This window comes from Solanum tuberosum, unplaced genomic scaffold (assembly GCF_000226075.1).
Source record: "Solanum tuberosum cultivar DM 1-3 516 R44 unplaced genomic scaffold, SolTub_3.0 scf00142, whole genome shotgun sequence".
NCBI lineage: Eukaryota > Viridiplantae > Streptophyta > Magnoliopsida > Solanales > Solanaceae > Solanum > Solanum tuberosum.
This window is the reverse complement of record NW_006239067.1, coordinates 530,784-543,571: the sequence shown is the minus strand read 5'-3', so window position 1 is coordinate 543,571 and position 12,788 is coordinate 530,784. Positions and strand designations below refer to the sequence as shown.

General features: G+C 34.8%; 1 protein-coding gene across 1 annotated transcript in view; it reads left to right on the top strand.

Annotated features, from left to right (window-relative positions):
* Window positions 1–6,375: 6,375 nt before the first annotated feature.
* LOC102599173 (eukaryotic translation initiation factor 5B-like) overlaps window positions 6,376–12,788 on the top strand; it is a 13,313-nt gene continuing 6,900 nt past the window's right edge. The window contains exons 1-7 of the mRNA XM_006352077.2: window positions 6,376–9,016; window positions 9,120–9,227; window positions 9,304–9,407; window positions 9,508–9,598; window positions 9,680–9,790; window positions 9,929–9,994; window positions 11,183–11,242. Coding sequence (XP_006352139.1) covers window positions 6,479–9,016; window positions 9,120–9,227; window positions 9,304–9,407; window positions 9,508–9,598; window positions 9,680–9,790; window positions 9,929–9,994; window positions 11,183–11,242 — 3,078 coding nt within the window. The 5' untranslated portion in view covers window positions 6,376–6,478. The remainder of the gene's footprint in view (window positions 9,017–9,119; window positions 9,228–9,303; window positions 9,408–9,507; window positions 9,599–9,679; window positions 9,791–9,928; window positions 9,995–11,182; window positions 11,243–12,788) is intronic.

Sequence of the window (12,788 nt, the reverse complement as noted above, 5' to 3'; positions counted from 1 at the left end):
GTAAAAAATTTTTCCCCCCCCCCCCCCCCCCCCAATATATTTAGGTAGGGGATCAAATTCTATTTTTCCCCAATGATACCATCTTAAAGTTATCAACACAAAAGACATCCTGAAAAAACATGTAAACAAGACAAATAAAACACAACTCAATCACACATTTCAAAAACAAACTCCAACAAATTGTAAGTTAACACAATCATATATATGTACACAACAAACATAATCACTAACAGAAATTGAATCACTAACATTTATCATAAACACTATCAGAATAAAAGACTTGTAAATAAGTCGATAATGTATCAATTGAATTCTACATATGTATGATATTACAATACATCACAATCAAGTCGCACTAAGTTGAAAACACAAAATCCTAACTTAGAACACAATTACTAACAATAACAATAAGTCGATAACACAAAATCCTAATCTCGAATACAATTACTAACAATTGCACTAAGTCGATAACACAAAACTCTAATGGTAGCAATTAGTCAAGAACACATCAAAAAAACTATAAAATCCTATTAATAGAAACTATAATAGGTCGATTTAACACTCTTTACACTATGATAATCCCTAAAATCAAAAAAATAGAAAATATATGATCTTTACAAATAATGTATGAAAATCATAACATGTTAGACCTTCAATTATTTGTTCCTTCAAGCTTCAATTCCTTGTTTCTTCGAGAATATTGACCAAGGAACACCAAAAAGAAAGATGATCACCGCAATCGTTTGACCTGAAAAAGGAAGAGACTATCGAAAGCTAAGAAATAACAAATAGATGAAGACTTTTCTATTTTTGAAATGAACCGGGTCGGGTTGAACTAGTGTTGGCATCACGCGTGTTGTCCCATGTGAGGGAATGGGTCAAAATGGCCCTTTTACAAAGATATTAGAAAATTTTGTGGGGTAATAGGACGGTTGCAAAGTTAAAGTGTCTATTTGAAAATTCAGGACAACTTCAGTGGTGACTTTATGTCTTTCTTGTTCTACATATTAATGATTTTTAATTAGTTAGATTGCAATTAGTGTATGAAAAGCTCAAATATATCAACGATTTTTCAGAATATGATTATTTGTGTCATTCATTAATAGTAGAATTTACTTATGGCATCATCATATCCATAAAATGTACAGTCGTGCTCTCTTTATTAGTGGTTCAAATCGATAGTTTTTGAAAATTATGATAAGATACTGTCATCCATTCAGTGGTCTACATCATTTAATTTGTCCCACTTTATTTTAATCTAGTTCAATTAATTTGAACACCCCCACCCCTTAACCCAATTTATAACCCAACCCACATTTTCCCCCCTCATTGACAGAAGTGGATTAAAGTTCATCACTTTTAGCTCTCATGACCCAAACCAATCAATTCAAATAAAAGAGACATCATTGACACATCCTATCATATCAATATACAACAGTATTCTATGTTCCCCAATTCAATGATTCACTTTTCCTTTCCAATCCCCATAGTTATGAAAGAAGCAAAAGATTTTTGTATTTTTTTTTTCCAAAAAAATAACTTTACTCTCGTTTTCTCTTTCAATGGTTTTCAAAAAAAATTCTAGTCCAAACATTTAAGATTCTCAATGAAATAAGAAAAATCAAGGCTATTGAGGTTAGTGACAATTCTAAGTTTCCGAGTTTAATAACAATATTTTTTCCCTTCAAATTCCCTCTTGAGAGAAGCAAAACAAATACATGGGAAGTGGGTCAACTTCAAATTTAATTGGGATGACTTCAAATAAAATGAAATATTTAGATTGCGTGGATCATTGAATGAATGACACATGTCTAATTTTGGTTTTAAAAAAAACTGCATATTTGAGTCGTTAGTGAAGAGTGACAAGAATGGATTTTGCGTCATAACGGTGACATAAGTTTGCAACTACTCAAGATCGCTGAAGTACCTATTCAAGTATGTTCATAAATGGTCTGATAGAGCAACACCTATAGCAGAATCTGACAGGACAAAAATAAACAACGATGAGATCATCAAGTATTTTGATTGAAGATACATATCGACTAAAAAGCTTGTTGGAGGATCTACAAATTTGACATACATCACAAACAAACAACAATTGAACGCTTACCTTTCCGTTTACAAGGGCAAAACACCATAATATTTGAAGAACCAAGGCAACTTGAAAGCGTATTGGGTAGATTCGATATAGAAAAAATAAAATTTACAAAATAGTATAAGGTAAATAAAGAATACCCTAATTTGAGAGAGTTGATATATTCAAACTTTCCTAAGCACTGGGTCTAGAATGGAAGAAACAAAAAATGGACAAAGGAAGTAGAAGGGGCGGGCAGTTGGTAGAATCTACTTTGCACATTCAGTAAGTGGAGAACGATTTTATAAGCGCATGTTGCTTAATTTTGTCAAAGGGTGTAATTCCTTCAAAATTATTAATGGAGTAGAATGTAAAACTTATTGAAAGGTCTGCTACGCATTAGGGTTATTTGATGATGATAAGGTGGGCAATTGGAATTGAGTTGAGACATCTCTTTGTAATTATAGTTATGCACTATCAGGTCTCTAATTCAAGTAAGTTTTAAGAGAATAACTATTGAGTATTATTAGAAGATATCATATCAATGCAGAGAAAAAGATTACAATTGAAAGATTTAAAACTAAGTGAAGAAAAAATTGAAGCGTATTCATTGTTTGAGATTGAAAACATCCTTCAAAAGATGAGTAAAAGTTTGAAAGACATAGAAGGGTTGCTACTTTTAGATTCTAAATTAATGCTTGATGTAGGATACGGTCTGATTAATGAAGAGCTAAACTATGACAAAGATGAGCTCAAAAAAATTCATGATAAATCATTCGCTCTGTTAATTTGTTGTCAACTTCCGATATATGAAGCAATAATATTATCTATTGATAATGAAAAAGGCAGATTATTTTTTATACATGACCATGATGGTATGCACAAGACATTTATTTTGAATACAATTATTTCAAAGATCAAATCATAATAAAAAATAGTTCTCCCTGTTACTGCTTCTGATATAACAGTTTTGTTATTACCAAATGGTAGGATTGCTCATTCACGTTTTTATATTCCTCTGGACGTCACTTCTGAGTCAATCTGTGAAATAAAACAAAGCATCTAATTAGCGAAACTTCTTAAAAAATTGTTTTGATTATCTGAGATGAAGGACCAATGCCAAATAAATTTTGTTTTGAAGCCTTAGACTAGAACCTGAAGGACATTCTCCGAGGTAGGTATGAGAGTAGCTCCGATAAACCTTCTAAGAGACTAACAGTCGTATGTGGAGGTAATTTCCATCAAATACTATGTCAGTTATTTAAAAAAAATACGAGCTAACATTGTTGATGCACTAAACTTCTCGCATTTATGGCCCTTTTTCTCTATTTATGAATTGAAGGAACATATGCGTGTTAATTATGAAAAAAATAATGAAATCAAAAGCACACAAAATTGCAAGTTTTGATAAATGACTTTTGAAGGTTGGAGAGAGATCTGTTTATACAGAAAAAAGAAGAATTTTATTAAACTTTTTGCCTAGTGTGTGCATTGCACCGCCACATAATCGTATAGAATCAATTGTAGAGGCAGTATATCCGTCCCTATTACAGAAGTATAACGACTCAACGTACTTGAAAGAAAGAGCCATATTCACACAAAAAAATTGAAATGGTTCATTATCTAAATGAGAAAAATTATGAAAATGATACCACGGGAAGGAAGAACCTATTATAGCTTTGACAACGTGTGCAAAGCAATCATGGACACTAATAAGGAAGATATATTTTATCCTAAGAATTTTTTAAATAACTTATGATCTCTAGGCATCCCTAACCATGACATACACTTAAAAGTAGAAAGTTCAGTTATACTTCTTAGAAATCTAAACCAACCATAATGATTCTGCAACGGTATAAAATTAATTATCATGCATATTGTTATTTGGTCTGTTAATAATAACATCATCTCTGATAAGAACCTCTGCACAAGAGTCACAATACCTAAAATTATTAGGTCTCCAAATGATTCAAAGTGGTCATTCAAGATTAATAGACGCCAGCTTCCTTTAGCACCTTATTACACTATGAAAATTAATAAGAGCCAAAGACAAACTATTTAGAGAGTTGGATTGTATCTTCCAAAACAAGTATTCACACATGGACAATTATATGTCACAGTATCACGTGTAACAACAAGAGAAGGATTGACAATCCTCAATCTGGACAAGGACAAAGAAGACTAAAGATTCATTAAAAATATTATTTACGAAGAAATCTTTCAGAATGTATGCCTATTGGAAAGTGAGTAGGAAAATATTATTTACAAAGAAATCTTTCAGAATGTATGCCCATTGGAAAGTGAGTAGGTATACCATTTACCACTAAGTTTAGCTATTACAACACATTTTTACGAGAAAAAATTACAGAAATAACTTTTCAAAATGATGAATTTTTAGATAACTAACCGTATAAATGTGGATTCATGATGGAGATAAGATGCAAATGCTCTAAACAAAACCATAAATTAGGTTCTATACGACATAGTCAATCCAAAAAATGATAATATTTTTACAAATACATACTTTGGAGGTTAGTAACTTATACAATTTAAAATTATACAACACATACTAACTACTGACCTAACGAATGATTATATATAAACTTAATGAGGATGGTATGCAAAACACATGGACATGAATCAGAGGTTAGCAATGGACAATAGTATTATTGTTGTCTGAATTTTATTTTGGGATATGCCTAGGGTAATTTGATATTGAAAACATTATTATTTTGGACAGGTCACTTTGTTTGTGGTGTGAACTCAACATGCAAGGCGAATTATGAGAGTCGGTAAAATGCATCAGAGTTGTAATAGGCTCAAATATAAAAATATGATGAAGATTAACCACTAAAAAATGAAGAAATTAGAAATAGAAGTTGATATATAAGTCGATAAAAAAAGGAGAATGAAAAAGGGGAATGAGAAATAGATCCTTCAAAATGATTTTCCTTTTATTTTAGAGTATATGAAAGTTATGCTTATGTTATGCTGGAAATTCCTTTAGAAGTTGATGTGGTATTTATTATTTCTTGATGTGGAAATTTCTTTAGATGTTAGGATACTTTTAAACAATAATTGCTTCAATACAATGAATTGAAGTTGGGCTTATAATGAATAGATACGTAGATGTCTATTTTGAAAAAAACAAACTTTGATTACATTCATGACATTTGAAAGCTACAGCTCCGGTCGGAGGTAGCAGTACGTAATTCAATACTAGCGTGCATGAAGGTCTACATAATAGGAGATTGACCTGCAGTTTGATATTGTTATTAATAGTACATATTACGGTTTTGATGAAGCCACCTATGATAGAGAAGATTGATGTGGTCTACTAATTCAAATCGATAAACAATGATATTGAATATAATATGCAGATCACTATAACTACTTGTACCACAAATCATTGTGATTTTTTTGTGCCTCACCATTGGTTGAGTCATCTATTATCATACAATAGGTAATATTGTTGTCTAAGGTCTGCATAAATGACAACTTTTTTAGACAGAGTCACATGATCTATAACTTTGTATACAATGCGCGTTGCTTAGTGACATGTCAGAAGCCAACAAAAGGTGTCATGTCAAAAGTGTCATGCTAATTATGTATCGTATTTCAGTCAACAATGTGCTACAACGTTAAGAACAAATAATATAAGCCAATGAAAAATAATATGTCGCGGTAGACTATATCTACCAAATTAGGTGCAAGATAAACAACATTAAAAGAAACCAAGAAAATAGCGGTGTGGATTTAAGATTGGTGTGACACACAAAATACTCGAGGTGTATTAATCAACTAGATGCTAATGTTGAGCACACTCTTGTTAGATCAATAATATGATATGTTACGAAACATACTGCTATTAAGAATTAGATGAAAAATACAATTTGTTAAGGATATGCAGACAAATTTATAAGGAATGAAATATAAATTAAACCGACTTACTCTTACTCAGACTCAACCAATGCATGTTAAAGCCATAACGACAATATTCTCTTAGGCGTATATCCGGAGACCTTAAAAAATAAAATGATAATAATAAGTTAAGGTTTTGCATTAACACTATCTTTAACAACTACAGTACAAATTTAATAACATGTGACCTAATTGGGATAGTTCACACTTGTGCGAAGCTTGGACAATTGACCTAGTACTAGATATGATTTGTTTTTTTTTAATAATTCATTTAGAATATTTAGATTTAAACCTGAAATAATTGATTTGTTTATATTATTATTTTTTGGTAAGTGGAAATATAAAATAATGTTCAAATTATATTTTTGGAAAGTAAAATTAGGTTTGTTATGTTGAATGTGTGTTTTGATTTTTGGATGTAGGGTTTTTGATTGGTTGAAGTAATACTACACATACATCTGCCGAAACTAGCAGTTAAGTTCAATGGGGAGAAAGAAAACAACAGAAGAGAACTCTGAACCTCCCAAGCAGGGCGGTGGAGGAGGGAAGTCCAAGAAGAAGAATCGGGTGATTGACGATGATGAGTACTCTGTCCAGACTGAAGAACCTACAGTTCAGGAAGATACAGTACTTGATGATGGTGAGAGAAAGAAGCCGGCCAAGCAGGTTGGTGGTGGTGGAGGCAAGTCAAGGAAGAAGAATGTGGTAATTGATGATGATGAATACACCACTATTGGGACTGAGGAATCTGTCATTCTGGAAGAAAAAGTAATACCTGGTGGCAAGAAAAAAGCTAAAAAGGGGAAGAAGGGTGCCTCTAATTATGGAGAGGATTTAACGAGGGATAGTGACCAAGAGGATGAAGGCATTGCTCCCTTCTCTGGGAAACTGAACAAGTCAAAGCAGGGAAAAGCCAGTGCTAGTGTGTTTTCTACAGCTTTTGATACAATTGGTGATGAAGAGTCCGAGGAAGATGAAGAACCTGTCGTTGCTGGTATGGGGAAGGCTATTGGCAATTCATTTAGTGTGGCGCTTCTTGATGAAGAAGAGGAGGCAGATACTTCTATTTCTAAGTTTGAGACAGAGACAGTTGAAGAGGTTGATGCGCCAGAACTTATTTTCGCAGGTAAAAAGAAGTCATCTAAGAAGAAGAAAAAAATTGCTGTTAAGGAAGAAGATGAACCAGAACAAGCTAGCCCAGGGGTTAACCCTGAAGAAGAAGCTGATGATAATGACAGAAAAAAGCAGGAAAGAGATGTACCAGAAACTTCTAAGAATAAAACCAAGAAGAAAAAGGGTGGTCGTACAGTTCAAGAAGATGAGGATGAGATTGACAAGATTCTAGCAGAACTTGGTGAAGAAGCTACTCCTGCTCCTGCCCCGTCTGAAGAGAAAGTGCAGGCGCAACTGGAGTCAAAAGATAATAAATCTAAGAAGAAAAAGGGTGGTAGAACGGCTCAAGAGGAGGATGACATTGACAAAATTCTGGCAGAAATTGGTGAAGGACCACCAGCTACATCTACACCTACTCTTGCTTCTCTTCCACAAGAGGAGAAAGGCCAATTGCAGCTTCAACTAGGTGATGCTGCTGTTGAGAAGGAAGCAGTTGAAGAAGGAACTATGGAGTCTGCTGCTGCAAAGAAGAAGAAAAAGAAGAAGGAAAAGGAAAAAGAAAAAAAGGCAGCAGCTGCTGCCTCTAATGTAGAGGAAAAGCAGGAAGAAACAAAAAATGACGCAAAAGGAAAATTGGTAGATAAAAAACAGTCAAAGCAGGTTAGGGAGATGCAAGAGAGACTCAAAAAGATGAAGGAAACTGAAGAAAGGAAAAAGAGGGAAGAGGAGGAAAAGTTAAGGAAGGAAGAAGAGGAACGGCATCTCCAGGAAGAGCTAGAAAAACTTGCAGAAGAGAAGAAACGTTTGAAAAAGGAAAGAGAAAAGGAAAAGCTCTTGAAGAAGAAACAAGAGGGGAAACTGCTTACAGGAAAGCAAAAGGAAGAAGCTCGAAGATTAGAAGCAATGAGGAAACAATTTCTTGCTAATGGTGGGACACTCCCCACTGGGGAGAATAACAAAGAGACAGCCAAACGGCCAATTTATCAAACGAAGAAGTCAAAACCACAAGCTCAGGCTAATGGCAAAACGCAGGAAGAGTCGATTGAAATATCAGAAGTTAAAGAACATCATCAGGAGATTGTGTCAGAGGTTGATTCTGTGGAAACTGAGAAAGTTGAGGATGTGGATTCGAGAATTACCGAGGAAAAGTCAGAAATAGCTGATGCAGAAGAAAATGAAGTTGAAGAAGAAGAGGAAGATGATGAAGAATGGGATGCAAAAAGTTGGGATGATGCTGATCTGAAACTGCCTGGTAAGAGTGCTTTTGAAGATGAGGAGGTAGATTCAGAACAGCAGCCTATAACTAAGAAAGAGATTAAGGTTGCAAGTTCAGCTGTTCATGGTGCAGCGACTCTGCCTGTTGCTGCCAAGTCGGTGATTCCTACTCAAAAAACTGCTGCAACTGTATCAGGTGTACTGAAGAATGACCGAGGTAGGAAGGGTGAGCCTGAGGATAGGGATGCAGAGCAAAATAAGCAGAAAGGCAGTCCTGAAGAACCTGGTGCTCCTAACCAGAATGAAGACAATCTCCGGTCTCCTATTTGCTGTATTATGGGGCATGTTGATACTGGTAAAACTAAGCTACTTGATTGCATACGAGGCACCAATGTTCAAGAAGGTGAAGCTGGAGGGATTACTCAGCAGATAGGTGCAACTTACTTTCCAGCTGAGAATATACGCGAGAGAACTAAGGAGCTCAAAGCTGATGCGAAGCTGAAGGTCCCTGGTTTGTTGGTCATCGACACTCCTGGACATGAATCTTTCACGAATCTGCGTTCTCGAGGTTCAGGCTTATGTGATATTGCAATTTTGGTTGTTGACATCATGCATGGGCTAGAACCACAGACCATAGAGTCACTTAATCTTCTTAAGATGAGGAATACAGAATTTATTGTTGCTCTGAATAAGGTGAAGATAATCTATGTTGATGCACTTTTCAATGGTGTTATTTTGATTGTATTCTTTTATCTCCTGTTGTTTAATTTGCTTCATTGATACTATTGCAATGCAGGTGGATAGGCTTTATGGATGGAAAGTTTGCAAGAATGCTCCCATTGTGAAGGCGATGAAGCAACAGTCCAAAGATGTTCAATTTGAATTTAATACGAGGCTTACTCAGGTTTTATAACTCCTTGAGTTGACCATTCCTCAATTTGTGGACCTTATCTCAATTGAATTCTGTTTAATTCTCGCAGATTGTTACCCAGTTCAAGGAACAAGGTATAAATACAGAATTGTATTACAAAAACAAAGAAATGGGAAAGGACACCTTCAGTATTGTACCAACTAGTGCTATTAGGTGTGTTGATGTTCCTCTCTTTTTTCCTTGGGCGTCCATCTAGCACTTCGTGAGACTGTTGATTTTAATTAAACATGTTCATTCCGTGGATCTTTAACAGTGGTGAGGGTATTCCTGACATGCTGTTGTTGCTTGTTCAATGGACACAAAAGACAATGATTGAGAGACTTACTTACAGCAATGAAGTTCAGGTATGATATTCACATGATATCATTATCAGTTAAATAGAGATTCTCAATATGGGATGATTAAGTGTTGTTACTCTTTGGCAGTGTACCGTATTGGAGGTAAAGGTTGTTGAAGGGCATGGAATGACTATTGACGTGGTTTTGGTTAATGGCGTCCTTCATGAAGGAGATCAAATCGTTGTTTGTGGCATGCAGGCATGGAAGTCTCCTTTTTATGTCCATTACTTTAGTCTTTAGTGAGCCATTACTTTGTTGCTATGTTCAGATCCTCCAGTGTGGTGATTTGTCTTAATATTATAAATTTCCTCTTTTCCTGCATTGTTTTGTGTGTAGGGACCTATCGTTACGACAATCCGAGCACTACTAACGCCTCACCCCATGAAGGAACTCCGAGTAAAGGTAACTACATGTTCCTTTAGGCACTCCAGGTTACTGGTTTTGCATTAAAACATCTCTAACCTACTTATCAGAAAAAAAAAGAAAATATTCTCTTACCTCAGTTCAACTCTCTAAATTTTCCCCAACTTGCATGAGATTTAGTAGCAGCAGTTGTTGTTAGTTCAACTCCTAATATAATTATAAAAACAATTAGGAGGTTATTTGTCCAGTATGTATCATGAAAAGTAAAAGGAGTAAAAAGAGGAGGGTGCTTGATGAGTGGGGAGAATTAATAATGGATGGGCTAAAAGAATTGAAGTATACATGTTGCAAGTATTCAGTCCTATTATTTTGGAACTAGTAACAGTGCTATTGAAAGCACTAGGGCAATGCAAAAGCCATATTTACCAAGGAGACACCCACAGCCAATAAAAAGCCTAAAAACAATTACAGTTGTCCTATCAAATCTATCAAAGAAACCTACTCCTCTAAGAAGTATTCTTTACTACAACAGTAGCTCTGTTTGAACTCTAACGTAGATCATATGCTGGTAATATCTAGTCTGGGCTTGTCAAGGTAACACACTGTGCTATATTAGTTTTCTCAACGCCAAATGTGGCGTACAAAAATTGAAGGTTTAACTTTCTCAAGAGTTATGTGTCTGTATTGAAAGTTGAGTTTATGATGTCAGTTGTTCTTTTGGTCCCTTCTTTTAACAGTACCTGTACCGTGGTTATTTGGACCCCTGTCTTTTGAGATATGTAAATCATTTCAAGCTTGTGGATGCTTTTATTGACATGGGAATGTTGAGCTGCTACATTAATCCTAGATTGCTGATATACAAAGACACACTTGGTTTTTGCCACTTTGAATTTTCTCTGAACAAAAGAAACAGAAGATCAGAAATTTGGTGTGAGGTTTCCAGATTTGTGTTCAAATTCCAACTGCCCCTGTTAAAATATGCTTTTCCCGCAATCAAGAGATCCACATTACTTCTTATTTAATTTTCCAAACGTGGGACACAAGTCTGTAGGTTCAGTTATGTCCTAGTTATTTTTGTGCTTTTGGACCTTGTGGTCAGTGGAGCATGAAAAAAATCTGAAGAATGACGTGATTGTCATGTTATTTCTTTGAATTTATCTGATATGTGATTTATCTAATGGCGTATTGATAAAAGTGCCTTCTCTTGTTTGGGCAAAATTCTTTCAGGGAACATATTTGCATCATAAGAAAATCAAAGCTGCCCAGGGTATAAAGATTACCGCCCAGGTATTATCAACTACTTGTAAATCTGTGAGCTCATTTTTGGTCAGTCTTAGGATCAAGCTTAGGAAGTCTATTCGGTAGGACACTTAATGCAGAGACTTAGAAGTGGATTTTATTTTGACTGATCTGTTGTTAGAAAATGTATGTATTTTGAATCTTAGATTTATTTGTTGTTAAAATCAGATGATGCTATGTTTGGGTTCCTAATTTCCTTTTAATTAAAAAGAAAATTAGCATTAGTTTTTCTAGGATCAATCAAGCAGAGTAGAGTGTGATCTACTGGATATAGCTTTTGAGTCCTGATTACTGTTGGAAGTCAAATAACTTTTCGTAAAGATTTGGAGGAAGTTACATAATTGCACGAAAAATATTAAGTGGAGGAGCATCTCTTTGCACGTACACCTCTTTCCTTTTTCTATTTTTTCTTGTCAGGAAACCAACCAATGCACTTGATGTCTCATTGTTGCGCCCAAATCGCACATGCAAGTGTACGTGGCCGTTCAAGTAATAAAATAGCTCTTATGAAGAGCCGGGTATCGTACCCACAGAGACTCAAGAGTAGAATAATTTGAGTTTTCCAATACTTTCAATTAAACACAAAGTGTTATCAAGGTTAAAAGAGTGATTGATTTTTGTGAGAAATATAGGAAAAGAATATTATTGAATTGTTGTTGTGTCTACATTATTACATTGAGACCCTATTTATAGACCCTAGAATACAATCCTTTACCAAGTAGGATACTATTTAGTATTCCTATTGCTATTTCTATTCCTATTCCTATTCCTATTCTAATAGGATTGTATAAACCTATTCCTATTTTAATAGGATTGTATAAACCTATTCCTATTCTTATAGGATTGTATAAACCTATTCCTATTTTAATAGGATTGTATAAACCTATTCCTATTTTAATAGGATTGTATAAACCTATTCCTATTTTAATAGGATTGTATAAACCTATTCATATTCTAACACTCCCCCTCAAGCTAGTGCATACAATTCATGTACCTAGCTTGTTACAAATGTAATTAACACGAGGACCGATGAGGAGCTTGGTGAGGAATCTTCAAGTTGATCACTCGACTTCACAAAATTGACAATAAATTTCAATGTGCTTGATCTTCTCATGAAATACTGAATTTGATGCATAATGCCGATAAAACACAGAGTGATAAAATTACAGTGTTGGAACTTCCCAAACCAAGCTTGCAAAGACTGTTTCAGACCATAGAGTGACTCGCATAATCGACATGCAAGGCTACTAAGCTCCCACTGAGCTGCAAAGTGCTCAAAATCTAGTATAAAGTACATGGTTCATGTTGGAATCAATAGATAGTCGATATTAAACAAGTCACCGAAAAATTGCCCGAAACATGCTCATATGCTGGAGTATTAGATTTGATGGGTAAAAGTGGTCACAATCTAAGAAATAAAATTATATAGGTAGGGTCGGAATGATGGCACGACCTAACTAGAGAATAAAAATTATATAGGAAAAGTCAGATTGACGACACGATCCTATTGAAAAAGAGAAATAATATGGGTAGG